The sequence below is a fragment of the Cryptomeria japonica genome, chromosome 1 (genome assembly GCF_030272615.1).
Source record: "Cryptomeria japonica chromosome 1, Sugi_1.0, whole genome shotgun sequence".
Taxonomy (NCBI): Eukaryota; Viridiplantae; Streptophyta; class Pinopsida; order Cupressales; family Cupressaceae; genus Cryptomeria; species Cryptomeria japonica.
Genome location: NC_081405.1, coordinates 642,244,519 through 642,261,062, shown reverse-complemented (window position 1 = coordinate 642,261,062; position 16,544 = coordinate 642,244,519). Strand labels below are relative to the sequence as shown.

General features: G+C 35.2%; 1 protein-coding gene across 3 annotated transcripts in view; it reads right to left on the bottom strand.

Annotated features, from left to right (window-relative positions):
• LOC131042467 (uncharacterized) overlaps nt 1-16,544 on the bottom strand; it is a 254,284-nt gene that overhangs the window by 220,501 nt on the left and 17,239 nt on the right. For all 3 annotated transcript variants that reach the window (XM_057975760.2, XM_059220584.1, XM_059220580.1), the window contains one exon: nt 2,271-2,374. In XM_057975760.2, coding sequence (XP_057831743.2) covers nt 2,271-2,374 — 104 coding nt within the window. The remainder of the gene's footprint in view (nt 1-2,270; nt 2,375-16,544) is intronic.

The window sequence follows — 16,544 nt, the reverse complement described above, 5'->3', positions numbered from 1 at the left end:
TCCACCCTCGGCGAGTAGGTATGGTGGATCCACCCTCTGGGAGTAGCCATGGTGGATGTCATGTGAGAGACTCCATGACTTAGCACTTGTGCTTATTCACCGTCTGGGAGTAGCCATGGTGAACGTCATCACATTGAGTGACTCCGTGATGATAACTTGTGTTCATTTCTATTTCCATACATAGGAGTATCCATGGTGAACGTCATCACATTGAGTGACTCCGTGATGATCACTTGTGTTCATTTCTATTTCCATACATGGGAGTAGCCATGGTGGATGTCACTATGTGACTCAGATATCAAGAAGGATTCCTCCCTAGCTAAGAGGGAGTGTTAATGTGATAGCGTTGGTCGATATCTTTCAGGGCCGACATAGATAACTAAATTGCCTAATTGGCCTCTCGGCCTTAGACAATTTAGTTATACTGATTGAATATTGAATATGTTAAGATGATTTGCTTATATCAATGTAATTATTCCTTAATGTGTCGATTGTGTATAACACATAAATCTGGCCAACCTTTAAGAGACATGTTAAAATATAACCGATTCATTGAAAGACGTGATAATTATATTATAACCGATTCCTATTCAAGAGGCGTGTTGATTAAAAGCCGATCCTTGGAGGAGTTGTGTCGATTGAAGGCACACTTGATCGGGTACATATGAAGCTTGTATCCCTCTCTCAAAAGTTCAAAACACATCAAATCATACACACATCCAGCAGATCGAAGTACATTCAATCCTACAGCAGTTCGTTGATATTCATCTACAGCAGATAGAAGACTATCTCCAGCAGTTTGAGAATCAATTAAGGAAGACAGATTCTTTATTGCAGTTCGTGTATTCTCTATAGGAGATCGTATATTCTCTATAGTGAATTGTTGCCATCCATATACAGCTTCAAGTGTGAAGCAAATTCTTTGTAAAGTCTCTTGACATAATTGAGATGATAAAGACATATTTCATTGCTGGGTTTTTCACCTTCAAGAGGAAGGTTTTCCCAGGGTACACCCTGTGCAATTGTGTGAATTTTTTGTCTATCTAATCTGATCATTAAATTTAACAAATTGGACGCTGCAACCACCAAATTAAATTTTTAGGTGCCTAACAAAACATATTTTATAGTCAAAGAGGATAGATTTAAGCAGCGGATGTGAATGATAGTATTCCTATGCCATTTCCTGGCAGCATCTTCAACAAATTTCTTGGACCTCTCGATGCTGTCTCACTCCAGAATCCAAATGCGTCGTTAATGCAAAAATGTTTTGCAGATCTAGGCGACATTCTCCCATGCCTTTCACTGTGGGATCCAAGGAAAGAGCCGCTACCACCAAATTAATACCTTTAAGACTGCACAGACTTTTATACCACGTGCCATTCTTCGTAATTTTACACTTTTAACCAAGTTCAAGGAGTCCAAACTATTTATGACTTTTAAGGGTTCAGATATTCATTTTTTAAGTCTTTATACACCTGAGTCTGACCCCAAGTTCTAGCACGTTTGGTGAGCCCGGCAGAAACTCACCAAAAGTTGCAGCCAATCCTACTGGCCTTTTTTCAGGTTCCTCACCTTGTGATTTAATGAGTCTTGCTAAGTACCGAGTGTCTTGAATATTTACGAGCCAGTCTGTGCTTCTTGTAGTGTACAGATTTTCTTTCTGTACACAGACTGCCATCAGACAGGATCTGTTTAAGCACCTTTCTGTGCTTCCATATTGAATATATAACTTTCTCACCGATTCAACTTGTACAAAACCTTTGGCGGGAAAAATATTGAATCTTTTGCTTCAATTCCAGGACAGCTTTGCATTTTTTTCTTAACAGTTCCATGTTTCTAACATAAGATGTCATAAATTCTTCAAAAATTGTGCAGTAAATTGAGAATTTCTATGTACAAATAATCCAAGAGAAATTTGAATTCACACACCAAGAAATACTCAAAGAAATCCATCAATATAATACAATCAAATTTATTTTGACAACTGCATATGCATTCTAATCTGTTTTAAATTTTAATCTATCTGCTGCTTGGTTTCCTATAGGCACTACAGTTACCATACAAATGGTTCATACAGTGAACAGATATGTTCATAATACCCTTAATGAACTGACCTAATTGGTAACTACATGGCATATCACAAAAAGCACAACATACAGTAAAACTTAGGAAATTAAGTCTGTAGACTAAAATAACTAGCCAACTATCATCTCTGCTCCTAAATTATTTAGCTCATAAAGAGAAACCATTACAAAGAGAATAAACAATACCTTAAGTGTCACAGAACCCAGGAATCCTGCTTTGACTGTAATAGGCAACTTCAGTGAGTTCAAAGCCTCTGCCTTTAGCTGCAAGTCTTTTAAGACAACATCGCCTGTTGCAATGCCAAAAAGGATGATGTTAAATCAGACTCTGACACACATTGTCACATTCTTCCCAATCTCAGCTTTCTAGCTTGACAAAGAAAAACATTGGACCACTACCATACATTTTGTCCAGCTATCAATATTCCTTGAGTCAAGACCAAAAATTATATACTGCCTTGCAAATGTGTAGTTTCAAGGTTACAAATTGAGACTCATAACTTAAGGACACAATTGTGATTCATGTACCTTTATATCCTTTGTAAATTGAAATCTCGTACCTGATACATTGTATTTTTTAGCATAGATAGGCAACAAGAAAGAGAGAAGACATGATAACAGTGATTTCGAGGATGTAATGAAATCAACTGCAGCCAAATGTATAGCTTTATTTAATTATGGCTAAAGATAAGCATGCTGAGCAGCAACTCTGATGAGTTATGATATATCATATATGTGTCATGCTGTTTAGTTTATATCATAGGTAATAGACAACTTAAAAAAAAAATTAAAGAATAAATGGTTAACAGTTGATCCTTGATATTATTTCACTCTTGTTTGTACCATTCTCAACTAGAGTTGAACCTTGTCATGTTAGCATATATTCAGATATTTGTTTTTATGTTAACATTCGGGTGCATTGCAAAGACTCCAGTTGATTAATGCTCAAAATGAAATACCCAATTAGGTTCCCGATGCCTCAATTAGCAAAAATAAAAAAAATGTATACTACATAAACATGCTTTACTGACTTTTCTTGTGTCAAGTGACTCGTTGACACTTTTTATCTCCCATCATTGATATATCGTCAAACTGAACAGGGTTCAACTAGTGCTATTGCATCCATAACTATAATTTCCCCTAGCATGCCTGTTGTGACCTTTTCACACATCGCCCCATTGCAAATGGGGACCCCCTCTTTCCTGCTTTCCGTGTCTTGTTAGTTTAGGGTTTTGGCAATTACCAACAATTTTGAGCTTCTAGTGTTCAAGTCTCAAGTTTTGAAATGTGATCATGGCTAATTGCTATTAGGGTTTTGAATTTTGTATAGGATCGAATGTGTAAAATGTGAAACATTTAAGTGATCCTAATTTTGTCTAAGTGTAGACCTTTTTGAGCGTGAACAAGTTTTAAATGTCCGAGTCGGTGATATTTTTATGCCTAAGTGTTAAAAAATCCTTTAGGGGTTATTTTCTCGCTCCTAGGAGGTTATTCAATTAAATTCGCACTTTATCCCTAAGGAATCCCTTTTGTTTCGCTCAAATTTTGATGAATATGCCTAAGTCCTGATGCGTTTTATTGAAAATTTGAAGTGTCCAGTTGATTTTGAGTGGTAAAATCATTAAATTCCTAATGAAAATCCATGTTCTAGTGGTCAAAAAGTCAAAATTCCTGATGGGAGGTACTTTTCCCCCCATATTTCCAATGACCCATGATTTTCCCCCACTCAAAATCTTGATGGGAGGTGAATTTCCACCAGATTTCCGATGGACCCAATTTTTCCCTATTCAGATTGCTGATGGAGGGCGCTTTTCCACCAAGAGGGTAATTTTTGACGAGGGTAATTTTTTACTAAGTGTTGGAAAATTGTCCTACTGACCCACATTTTTCCCCCGTGAGTGCTGATGACTTTGATGCAAATGAAATTCATGTTCCTGATGCAGATCGATTTTCCACTGAGGCAATTCATGATCAAATTTAATAGATTTTTGTGCAGAGGATTGTCCTGATTAAAGGCGAATTTCCCCAAGTTGAGTTTTGATGAATTTTGATCTAGAAAATTATCAAGATAGGGGTCAATTTTCCCCCAAGGTGATTTTGTTCAAGAGAGGGTAAAATACTTTGGTATTTTATTTTGTGTTCATATGTCTGTAAAACACACATCAACAATGCCCAAGGTTCACTCCTTGATCTTCAAACCTATGGACCTTGTGGCCTCATACTTTGTTCACTTAAGCTCTTCTCATACTTTTTGCTCCTCTCCTTGAACCGTTTAGCCCTCTCAAGCCCTTTGAATTTCACTAACAATTACAGCCGACAAAGCACATTATTGTTGTTTTCCCATTTGGACAAATCAGACTTCACTATCAACAGTCAGTGACATCAACGTCTTTGAGTTTTGGCTTGAGGCTTGGTAACCATATTTATAGCTTATACCTTAAATCCCAAGGTCATTTCTAAAAAAATTGTTGTCATCTTTTCTATTGCAAATTACACCAAAACCTACCTATGACCTCTTAAACTCCCCTCAAAGGAAAGCAAGAAAGACCTCACCCATAACTACATGCTAGTATAACACTCAGAATTGGATTTAAAAAGTTGATAAAAACTACAATTAACCTCATAGGAATGAACAAATTACAATAACATCAAATGTCACAATAACAAAGTTTTGGTTAACAATGGGAGATAATTGCACTAACAAATTACCAATAGATAAGTATATGTAATATCGTCAACAAATATTAATATAAATACTTACAACTTTTTAATCACCAAGATCCTAAAAGGGCCAAGAGAGAGCATATAGTGAGTAAATATTGTTATCCAACATTTTTTCAACACCTAGATCCGATGAGAGCAAGGGAAGAGCACATAATGGATGGAAATGATTTTATATGTATTACTTCCAATAACAACAATGCCCAACAAGATGTACCAAGGGATTGCAAAAATAATCACCAAATAACACACAAATATGAATAAAGCAATCTCCGCAACAAAATGTTTGTTCAGTGAATAAAATATTAGAAAATATATTCTTCCACAATATGATGAATCTTCAAAAATACAAAACTTGTTGCAAATAGCAAAATATATGTTGAAGCCAAAACAAAGCTTTGAAGTACAGATACAACCTCTATGTGAGATTGCCCCCAAGAAATTGAAGGGTTTTCGTCCTCCAATCCCTAAGAAACAAAAGGGGTTTTTTCCTTTGATTTCCAAAATTCAAAGGTTTTTGTTATTAAGTCATATAGCTGAACAAATGGCTCAAAAAATTGATAGAAAAGACTAAATAAATTTGCAAATATCTCAAAGGCCAACAAGCTCCTCAATATATAGCACCAATAACATCATTTTTCATCTAAAAAATAACAATTGATATTTGATGAGATTATTTTCTAAAAGTAGCACCACTTTGTCTAGTAATTCCTCACACCACCATATTATTTATTATTATTTTATTTGTTAATACTAAACCCTGGCCACTTTATTAAAATATTTTTATATCCTTATTAGAAAAATTACAGATAAGCACCACATAATAAGGGATTTACAATATCTATTTGCCCTCCACATCTGGCATGTTTGTTTGTGACATTTGCCAACATATTTCTTAAAACATCTACCGCCTTGCAAACTATTCTAGACAATGCGCTATATTTACTCTTACTTGTTTTACACATTAGACTTTTCTTATTCTTCATATATACTATCTACTCACTGCCATCTTGGTACCTTCCTATTTCCTGTGAGTCTCTACTAAAAGAGGCCTTGTACCTTTTGTTGTTTAGAGGTTGACTTAGTATAGTCAATATATTAGTACATGTACTAATATAATACTGCTGAGAAAACAACTTAAAAGTTTTTAATCTAGAGCCCAAAGAGTATTCTAACCAAGTGAGACAACTTTTCCAAAAAAACATGGCAAAGAATTTTGAATATCATTTCCCCATATTTTGTGGCCCATATTGAGAAGAGTATACACATCCTTGTCGTTTCATACCGAAAAACTTAATTTTTGGACCCTAAAATACATCTAGACAAAAGAAGATATAACTATTTTTTGGCAAATGGTCATCAACCATTATTTGACACGAACTAAGAATAATCTACTATCAAGTGTGGCTTACAAGGTTGGGTCAACTCTAATTCAAAGAAAACAGAATTTGAATAAGGTGACAATGAGAGCTTTTTATCGAAGTCACATTGTTCATACTTATATGATTTGTGGAGAGTGATATCTCTAAAGTTTGCCTAAGGATTTAGGGACCTAGGGAAGGCACAAAGAAAGATGTTAGATTAATTGAAGATAGTAATTGGGATTGAAAAAAACGATTATGGGAAAGAGTAGAGAGAATGGAAAAAGAAAATGGAGGATCATAAAAAAAAGATGAGACGAGGAAACTAGCGCAAGATTATAGCAAAATCAAGAAAAACAGAGCCATGGATAATATAAAAATCAGATATCTAAAAAAATACAAAAATAAAGGAAAAACACAAAAAATAGAAACAAAAATAAATTATCTAAAATCAACACTACACAAAAAAAAAATACAAAACCACCTCACAATGGATCAAAAGAGAGAAATGAAATTGAAGAACCATTCAAGGAAAAGAGAACAGCGTATTAACCTCAATTGGACCAGGACACCAATTGATAAATCGACTACCAAAATAAAAGTGTATACACACACACACAAATATACATATACGCATATATATATGTGTATGTATATGTATATACATATATATATATATATATGTGTGTGTGTGTGTGTGTGTGTGTGTGTGTGTGTGTGTATACATATACATATACATATATATATGTGTGTATATATATAACTTACCCGTACCTGTACCCAAGGAAAAAGAAAATTTGCCGAATTTGCGAATCCATACCCGATTATGTTTCTGTACTTGTACCCGAATCGGTAACTTGTAAAATAAACCCATAGGAAATCTTCTTTTTTCTTTCCTCTGAAGAAGTCCTACAACACTATCAGTTTTCTCCATTGACCCTTCATAAAATCATATACATCATCCATACCAAAACCTTTAGATAAAAAACGTAACAGTACTATATAAACTAAAACAAGCACTGAGTATTTGAAAGACCTGGTGGAGGCATATTACAATGTGCTCCTCTAATCTTCCAAACAAGAGTCTGCAAAAATATACCGAACACTAAACCCGGTGGTTGTGATGGGGCTAATGGACTGAAGTGTATCAAAGATCTACACAATTCCCATTGCATCTCTTCAACCTAAATCAAAGCTTCAATGTAAGTTGCAGCTATGACTGGTCAGATGCATTAACTTGACATTTATATCTAATTCATGCCATTGCAGCTCTATTTTTTTCAGTCGGAAATAAAATCTATCCAATGAGGATCTAGATGTTAAATTTTAGACTTTCAGATTTAAACTATACTCAGAAAACTGAAGTTAATTATTAAATCAATATATTTGGTGTTTAGTTTAATCAAACTTAGACATAAACATAAATTGAGCAAAATGAACACGACACACAAATACCCTGGGAAAACCTCCTAGGAGGAAAAACCTAGCCAACAGATCCTCAGATCTGACTATGAATTATATCCAATTATAGCAGTACATTACTTAGCTGGTAGCTTTGATGTGGCACACCAATTTGTCTAAGCCTTTCACACAGCAATACACCTCTTGAATCTGCTTTGCATATAACAGCAAGATGACCTTCAGATGAACAGATCTGGAAATTGTCTTTGGCTTCACATATGTCTTGCCTTTCGCATCTTCTATTGAAGTTCACCCTTGTATTAACAGTCGCATCAATGCACACTTCCTTCACCTCACATTTAGAATTCTTTCTTTCTGATTTTCGCACTTGCAGAATGATTATTGCATATGATGTCATTGTATGTTAATGAGGTCAAGTAGTTGTTTATTTATATGAGCCAAGAGGACCTATTTGAGGTCGGCTTGGTGTTGATCCTTTTTATTTATTTTATTACTTTATAGGGTTGGCCCTATTAGAGGGAACACGTTTCCCTTTTGAGTGGCGTGTGTCTTTTAGTTATAGGGTTGACCCTATTAGAGGGAACACATTTCCCTTTAGTGTGGCGTGTGAGAGGGGAGAGAAAGGCCCAGCCCTTGGCGGATTCCAATATTGCCTTAAGGCAATTGGAATCCGCATTCTACCTAGTTACAATCAACACTCCCTCTTAACTAGGGAGAAAGATAATCTTACAACCAGGTTACAAGATTAGGGCCCAACCCTAAGTAATACATACAATGTTTAAATTGTAATCCGAACTTAGCTGTCAACTTCAAATACTCCTTAGAGAGGATCACAACAAGTAGCCACAAATAGTAGCCCATAGTATCCATCTTGTACTACCTGTGGAGAGTGAATCCAAAACTTTAACATGCACACTTCCAAGTCATGAATACATACAGAAGTATTCACGCACATCATGGAGTCTTTCCATGCCATCCAAAGAAGAATGTACCATCATAATCTTCCATCTTGCACCCAAGCATAGAGTGGAGTTACATAACCATTGTCCTCCATCTCGCACACAAGCATAGAATGAAAACATAGTCCTCCATCTTGCACACAAGCATAGAATGGAATCTAATAAACATAATCCTCCATCTTCTACACAAGCAAAGAATGGAATAAACATAATCCTGCATCTTGCACACAAGCAAAGAATGGATCCACCTTACATTGTCCGCAAATGGTGGAGAAGATCTTTTTTGCCATCTTACATTGCTCATAGAGGATGGTTACATTTAATCTTCTCCCTGAGAAGAGTACAATACCACCTTGCATTGCCCGCAAAAGGTGGTTGATACAACACAATGTATCACTAAGGTTGAGACTCCCTCTCAACCAAGGCGGTGTTCTCCACAGCTCCAAGTCTATCTTTTGAAGTACTCAAGCTTCAAAAGACTTGGTGAGAACATCTGCAACACAGGATTGTCCTGCCATAAAACACTGAATTGTCAGGTATCTCTATACAACCCTGATAATAAATCAAAACAACATAACAAAAATTTTGAGAAACCACATTGCTTCTCTTGATGCAACACTTGCAACAATGTGTTTAGCTTCAGCAATACTCAATGCATCTAAGAACTGTTCCTATAGGTCCAAGAGATCGCAACGGGTGAATGCTTGAAGTGTTTTCCTTGTCCGTAACACTTCTTGACCAATTTGAACCTAAGTAGTCTTCTAATGTGATGGCAGCTTCAGCCCATAATCAATTGTGTCTTGCAAATATATCAAGCTATGCTTGGCTACAACAATATGCTTAGCTTTGATTAGCCGAAGCACTCATCAATCAACCTGCCTCTATTCAGATGAATCTGAAAAATCATAGTTGGCTGCAGACATACTCAACTTCTTCAAGTAAGTTTCCATATAGGTTTACAATCCATAATTTTAACATAACAATAGAAAACTTGACTTAGAATAATTTCATTAGATCCTTGCCACACTTCTAACCTAGAAGTAATGCATTTTAGATTTAGATCTTCCATCTCAATTCTGAGCTAATTCTTTCTTATATCAAATTATGAGACTAACTTTATCAGTCAGAGTTAAATCATCCACATAAGAAATCAGAATTAGCATTTCAAATACTTTAAAGAACAGGTTAGAATCTTTACAAAACCCTAGTCTTATCAAGTAATTGTCAATTCTTTCATACCAAGAGTTTATTGAAGATCATAGGGCTCCCTCTTAATCCTCAATATCAGACTGATAGCCAAGCATCATAGCATCATAAGTATTCATAAACAAGGATGAGAAATGCCAACTTCACCTTTTATGAATTGGACCCATGGCGCAATTATGATCATGACATATCTTCAAACTTCTTCTAATTGAGTTTGAAGATCCTTATGCCTTATTTCAAAGCTCCCTCTGAAGCCACATCAATCCAAGCTTATGGATTTCTGATGTTAGTAAGGCCTTGGCCCTTGCCATACATCATCTACTATATGAGGTTATATAAAAATGACCTTGGGTGAGGATCACAACATTCATGATAAGTTAGATGCATCCCTTTAACAATATAACCAATGATACATAGAATGCTGAGACAATACTTATGTGACACAAATTAAAAGAGCCAACCTGTAACATACAACCTGAAACTTGTACATCACCAAACAAGTTATAACAAAAATCTAATTTTCATGAAGGAAGTACAAAGAAACGCATAAGGGTTAAGTCATATTCATTTTCTGCCTCACCAGGGTTTCCACAGATTTGAGAGTACATGCATTCAACCATTAGAATGACCTAATTAGCTCACAAAAGTACGATAGTTATCAACTAGAACAATTCTAAGTCACCAATTGAGGATATAGTGTATATCATTAATTTCCATAAATGTTTCACACTTCATGATAACAACTACTCAACTCAAAAGTCAGTTTTATGTAACTATTATAGAATCATTCAAAACTCAATCAGATCATAGATGAGGAAGTACTAATACCTTTTAATAATGAAGTACCACATGATGGTGACATAGAATGTTTACAAGGAGAGTGAAGTATACTTACCAATGAAAATACTAACCAAGCAATGATAGTGAGAGCCGGATAGAGAACTATACTTCCATGACTCAATAGCAATTAGTAAGTTGCAGTATATGTAATCAAAATAATTCTGATAAAGGATATAAAGGTATTTCAGATCAAACCTCTAGTCATCCAACAGCAAATACATCAAAGGAATTAATCTTCGGATCAAGCATAAAGCAGCAGTCTAATATTATTTTCAGATTTGCCCTTTTCAGCACTCCATACTCCAACAACTGCTAGTGGTATATATATATCTCTGTGTGTGTGTGTGTGTGTAATGTCCCCTAATGGGACCCTCTTATATTAGGATCCGTGCATAGTGATTACAATATGGGGACATTATTGTCAACTACGCTTGGTCTGGACCCTGCACAACAGATTAGTCAACATTTCCATTATGCCTTGATAGACTATATATTCAACATTCTTATATATTGCATAGCTATATGAAGGATTCAAAAAAACCATTTCTCCCTACACCAGTTCCCATTATGGAGCTCAAGGAGAATCACCCAAGGTGCCTCGAGACTATCCCTCTCCAACAAGCCCAAGAGCACCAAGGACCCATCAACTTGGCCTCTTGGCCCACACTTGGGGTTGGCGTACCTGCTGGAGCCTAGTACTCTTGCTTCCTTGTATTCTCCCTCCATAATTGGATGGTTGAGATTGAAAGGTATAACAGACTCCATCACATAACTTACTTAATCGTCATATGAACAGTTAGTGATAGAAAGGCATTATTAAACTGTCATACATAATACAGTCTATATTAATATTACTATTAAATTCTGCATAAGAACATTATCAAGCTTCATATATTAAGCATACGTATTCAACTCATCCCTATGCATACTACAAAGAACAAAGATGTTACTGCCTGTAACTTAATAACAGTTGTGATCTGATCCGATCCATGGTGATGTCACTGGATGCTTTTGATTCCTTTCCTTTATATCTCTCAATGTGAGGGAGAGGTAACATCTCTTCATCACGTATGCCCTTTCCACAATTAGCACCCTTTGAGAGAGTGCAACTCTTCATTATATCTGCCCTTTGAAAGGGACACAACCTTCCATGATCAAATCTGCAATTCTTTATTTAAATCAGATCTTAAACACTACATAAATATGCAGCCCAAACGAAATAATATGCCCTTAACAGCAACCTTAATTAACCAAGAACCCTCTTATAATATTTGGTTTAACAAGGACTAAATATAGATTCTTTAATCAAGTAGTAAATATAAGGATCTCTCAATAAGACAACTTTGATGACAATGAAAACATTAAATGTTAAATGAGTGAATATTTTATTTAAATTATTGAGAGAATACACCTGAATGTGTCAAATTCACTATCAACCTGACAAAGACTTCCACACAAATTGCAAATACTACCATGCAGGCTTCTCCATTGGTCGAAGGTGAATCATATCCTAATTGTTGCAACTGCACCCTCATTTGCATTAGGTTCGTTGATCAATGAAACTTGTTTCCAGCCTAAGGAAGATGTTCACAGTTTGAAGACCTAATTCATTGATCAACATGCCATAACTTAATTCTTTCTTTTGGTTTCAGTGTTGCTTCAGATCTGATTTCTATTTGGACCTGTCACCAAAGAAGGCAGGAACAAGAGACTGAAATTACATGATTAAATCTGATCATTGGTTAGTACGAACCTGACTTTGATACCATGTTGAATTTTAGACTTTCAGATTTAAACTATACTCAGAAAACTGAAGTTAATTATTAAATCAATATATTGTTGTTTAGTTTAATTACTTTCAAACTTGAACATAAAACATAAATTGAGCAAAATGAGCACGACACACAAATACTCTGGGAAAACCTCCTAGGAGGAAAAACCCAGCCAACAGATCCTCAGATCTGACTATGAATTATATCCAATTGTAACAGTACATTACTTAGCTGGTAGCTTTGATGTGGCACACCAATTTGTCTAAGCCTTTGACATAGCAATACACCTCTTGAATCTGCTTTGCATATAACAGCAAGATGACCTTCAGATGAATAGATCTGGAAATTGTCTTTGGCTTCACATATGCCTTGCCATTCGCATCTTCTATTGAAGTTCACCCTTGTATTAACAGTCGCCTCAATGCACACTTCCTTCACCTCCCATTTAGAATTCTTTCTTTCTTATTTTCGAACTTGCAAAATGATTATTGCATATGATGTCATTGTATGTTAATGAGGTCAAGTAGTTGTTTATTTATATGAGGCAAGAGGACCTATTTGAGGTCGGCTTGATGCTGATCCTTTTTATTTATTTTATTACTTTATAGGATCAACCCTATTAGAGGGAACACGTTTCCCTTTTGAGTGGCGTGTGTCTTTTAGTTATAGGGTCAGCCCTATTAGAGTGAACACTGGCACTGCACTTATAGGTTTTGTTGCAATCTAAATAAAAGCCCTCATACTGAAAAAGTGGAAGAAAATATTCATGCGCAATGGTTTTGTTAACAAATTTGACGATAGTTTTATGCTCTCTCAGCTGGAAAATCAAAGTGAAGTAACTATTTCTCGAGAAATCTCCATGGGAGAACAAAGCGTTGTGGGTGCAGAAAACAATAACTGAAGAACAAAAAGAAAGTCAAGCGTCTGCTAATGATTAAGTGCATTTTTTTCTCTTTCTAGTATTTCATCATTTAAAACATAGTTTGGTCGGTCGGTGAGCTAATGTTTTAGATTAGAAAATTGAAGTCTTTTAAAGCCAAATTATATTTAAATAGACAATGGTTGGAAATATGAATTTGGATAGCAAAAACGCCAAGTAGCCAGGAAATTAGTGGGCATGGTTAGCTGGTAGAAAGGCATACGTACTGGACTTGACATGACAATAGTAACAAGTGATGGCGATGGACAGGCCAAGGTGGAATGAATCAGCCGAGAAGACGTCAAAAACTAATAAGTGCAGTGCCAGTGTCAGATGTCGGAGCTAGTTTCAGGAGGAAGTTGAACTGGCAAGATGATTTGAATTGTCTCACACTAGTTTTCCTTAACTTTCCACCATAGATTTTAAATAACAGGTCGTCCAATTCATATAAAAGACGCCTTCGGTGTAATTATTGGATTAATTATTACAACGAGTTTCATCTTCTTATATAGAGATTGGAGAAGAAACCACCCAAATGGTTAAACATTGCAACACACTTAAATTAAAAAGAAAATCTACAAAAACGGAAAGAAAACTTGTCATTCAGGTGGCTTTATTACAGTTGTATGGCTTACTTCAGTGAAAACATAACGAACTAAAAACACCCTAAGGGCCTAAACCATGAATATGCCATTCTTCAAAAGCTTTTCTTTGAAAACAAACCATAAACTAAGTAGAACTCCATCAAGCTAACTTGAACCTTCATAAATGCATAGCTCCCGGGTTCCCAGATTACCACCTACCTAAAATCCCGAATCAGAGATCAAACCATTGGACAACAATCCATGTTGACCTACTTCACTAAGCTCCATCAAGTTGTCTCAAAACCATCATAAAGGTATGACTACCAAGATCATAGACTCCCAAGCTATCTAGGCAACCATCCATTCTGAGATGTCTACACTAGCTTCCTACCTGTCTTCAAAGTGTGGGCTTTTAAAATGTATGCAATTCAATTGGCAGTAATTTTTCTAGGCTCTCCTAGAAATGCATCTGGAGGATCTTCAATATGGCAATAAAGTGTTTTGTCATTAACTTCAAGAAGTAACTCAGCACATTTCACTTCATGATACGCATAAGCAAAGTGCACAGCTGTCCTTCTGAGTCTGCTCCATCTTTATTGTGCTGGTCATTCAAAGCAACTCCAATGAAAAAAACACCGAATACAAAAGTAAGATTGTCAATTGGAATCTCAACACCCGTAACTTGAAAAATGCTTGGATCATTCTAGTGCTTCATCATCATACTGGATCTCCAATCTCATCCATTCTAGCGATCATGGATCAAATTCAACTTACTTAGAAAACTTGTTTTTTAATGTGAGGCACCAAACGGCTCATAAAAAATTTTGATGAAAAAACACTTTCACAATAGCCCAGCGAGCTGCAAACTGTAAAAATCTACAGTTAAAAAATGTTACACACAACATCCACTACAATCCAAAAGCCTTCAACAATCTACAATTCCTTCTACCAGATTACCACAAGCTAGCCAAGCTAAGAAATCATAATAGAAAAAATACACAAAATCTTAAACACCATGAATCCTTCACATGCAATGACATGTAAACACATGCAAGCAACATGCAAGTTCATGCAAGCACATGCAAGTTATTTACATTAAAAATCCTACACGATTCATTAAAAAAAATCTTACACGATTCATTAAAAAAAATCTACCCACAAAAAAGAAGCCAACCCATGAATTAACCTTGAAATCCTCACAAGTTATTCCATAAGATTCAACTTCATTTCACGTGACTCCCTCACTATTAATATTATGCAAAAATTAATAGAACACAGTATTTTAATATTCTACTAAATAACTAGATTGATTATTACAAAGTTTCATCTCCTTATATAGAGATTGGAGAACCAATCACCCAAACGGTAAACACTACAACTCACTTAAAACTAAAAAGAAAATCTAGAAAAAAGAAAAGAAAACTTGCCACTAAAGTGGCTTTATTGCAGCTGTAAGCCTTTAATTTAATAATTTAATATTATTCTAAATGGGGTACAAGTGACTTTAAAGTTATTATTTAAAAGTGAAATTGAAATGGGGATTTAAAACTGACATTTAATTGAAAGTTCTGGATAAAGTCATTTTATTTTATTAAAATAAAATACGTTTTTTGAAAATCAATAAAAAAGCATTTTTTGAAGTAATGAAAAGCAAAAAACACTTTTAAGAAAGAGCAACAAAAAATCAAAAAACATTTTTTGGAAAAGGCCACAAAAAAGTGAAAAAGGCTTTTCCTAAAATAACTCTACCAAGGTAATAAAAGAAGGTTGGGTCATGAGAAGAAGGATTACTAAGTTTTTTTCATTTTCATTTGCTTTGAGCAAAACCTCGAGTTAATATTTTTTGAGGACGAATGTAATGTCCCTTTTGGGGATATTACTATATTTTGACCTAAAATCAAAAGTTCAATTAAAAATAAAAGATATAATACAGTTAAGAATATACATTTACCATTTGAAATGTCTTTGACGAGATTAATCCTCGTTTAGGTCCTGCAATCATGTTAGTCAATACTTGAAACATAATTCATGGGACCAACCCTTTTAATATGGGTTAGGAATCCAATAAAATACAATTTCTTATATAGTCAATAGCATTAATAATTATCCAAAACATATTCCTATAGTAACCGTATTAGGAATCAGATAGAAACTTCGAAAACTGCAATCTCAAGGATAGTTATCCTTGTATTGCGAGAGCATGGGTGGAAAATGGTCCACTCCATCCCTCAATAGGTACTCCATCCTCCTTGATCAAACCTAAGAGTACTAATCAGCCTCCCAGCCTATGAGCGCTCCATCTCAATGTGGCATGCTTGATAAGAGTATGAGACTACCCTCTCCACCAAGCCCGGGACCATGAGTGCTCCATCTCAAGATGACATACTTGGTGAAAGATAGGCCAGGTCTTTACCTCTCATGCGCTCAAAAGGTTGATTGGACATCTTGTTTTGCAGCCATTTCTATCCAATTCAAAATAGATCAACTATATGAATATATTTTAACATATTTATCAAATATAAGTATAATTAATTTTACTTAAATTGGAAACAATACTCCAATTACTTACAACTATCCTTATATAATTTCAGTAAAGAATAAATGTTGCATTCATACACTCATATCATATTTTCACACATAAACTACTGATTCTAGGCTGATAATATCTAATTAGAT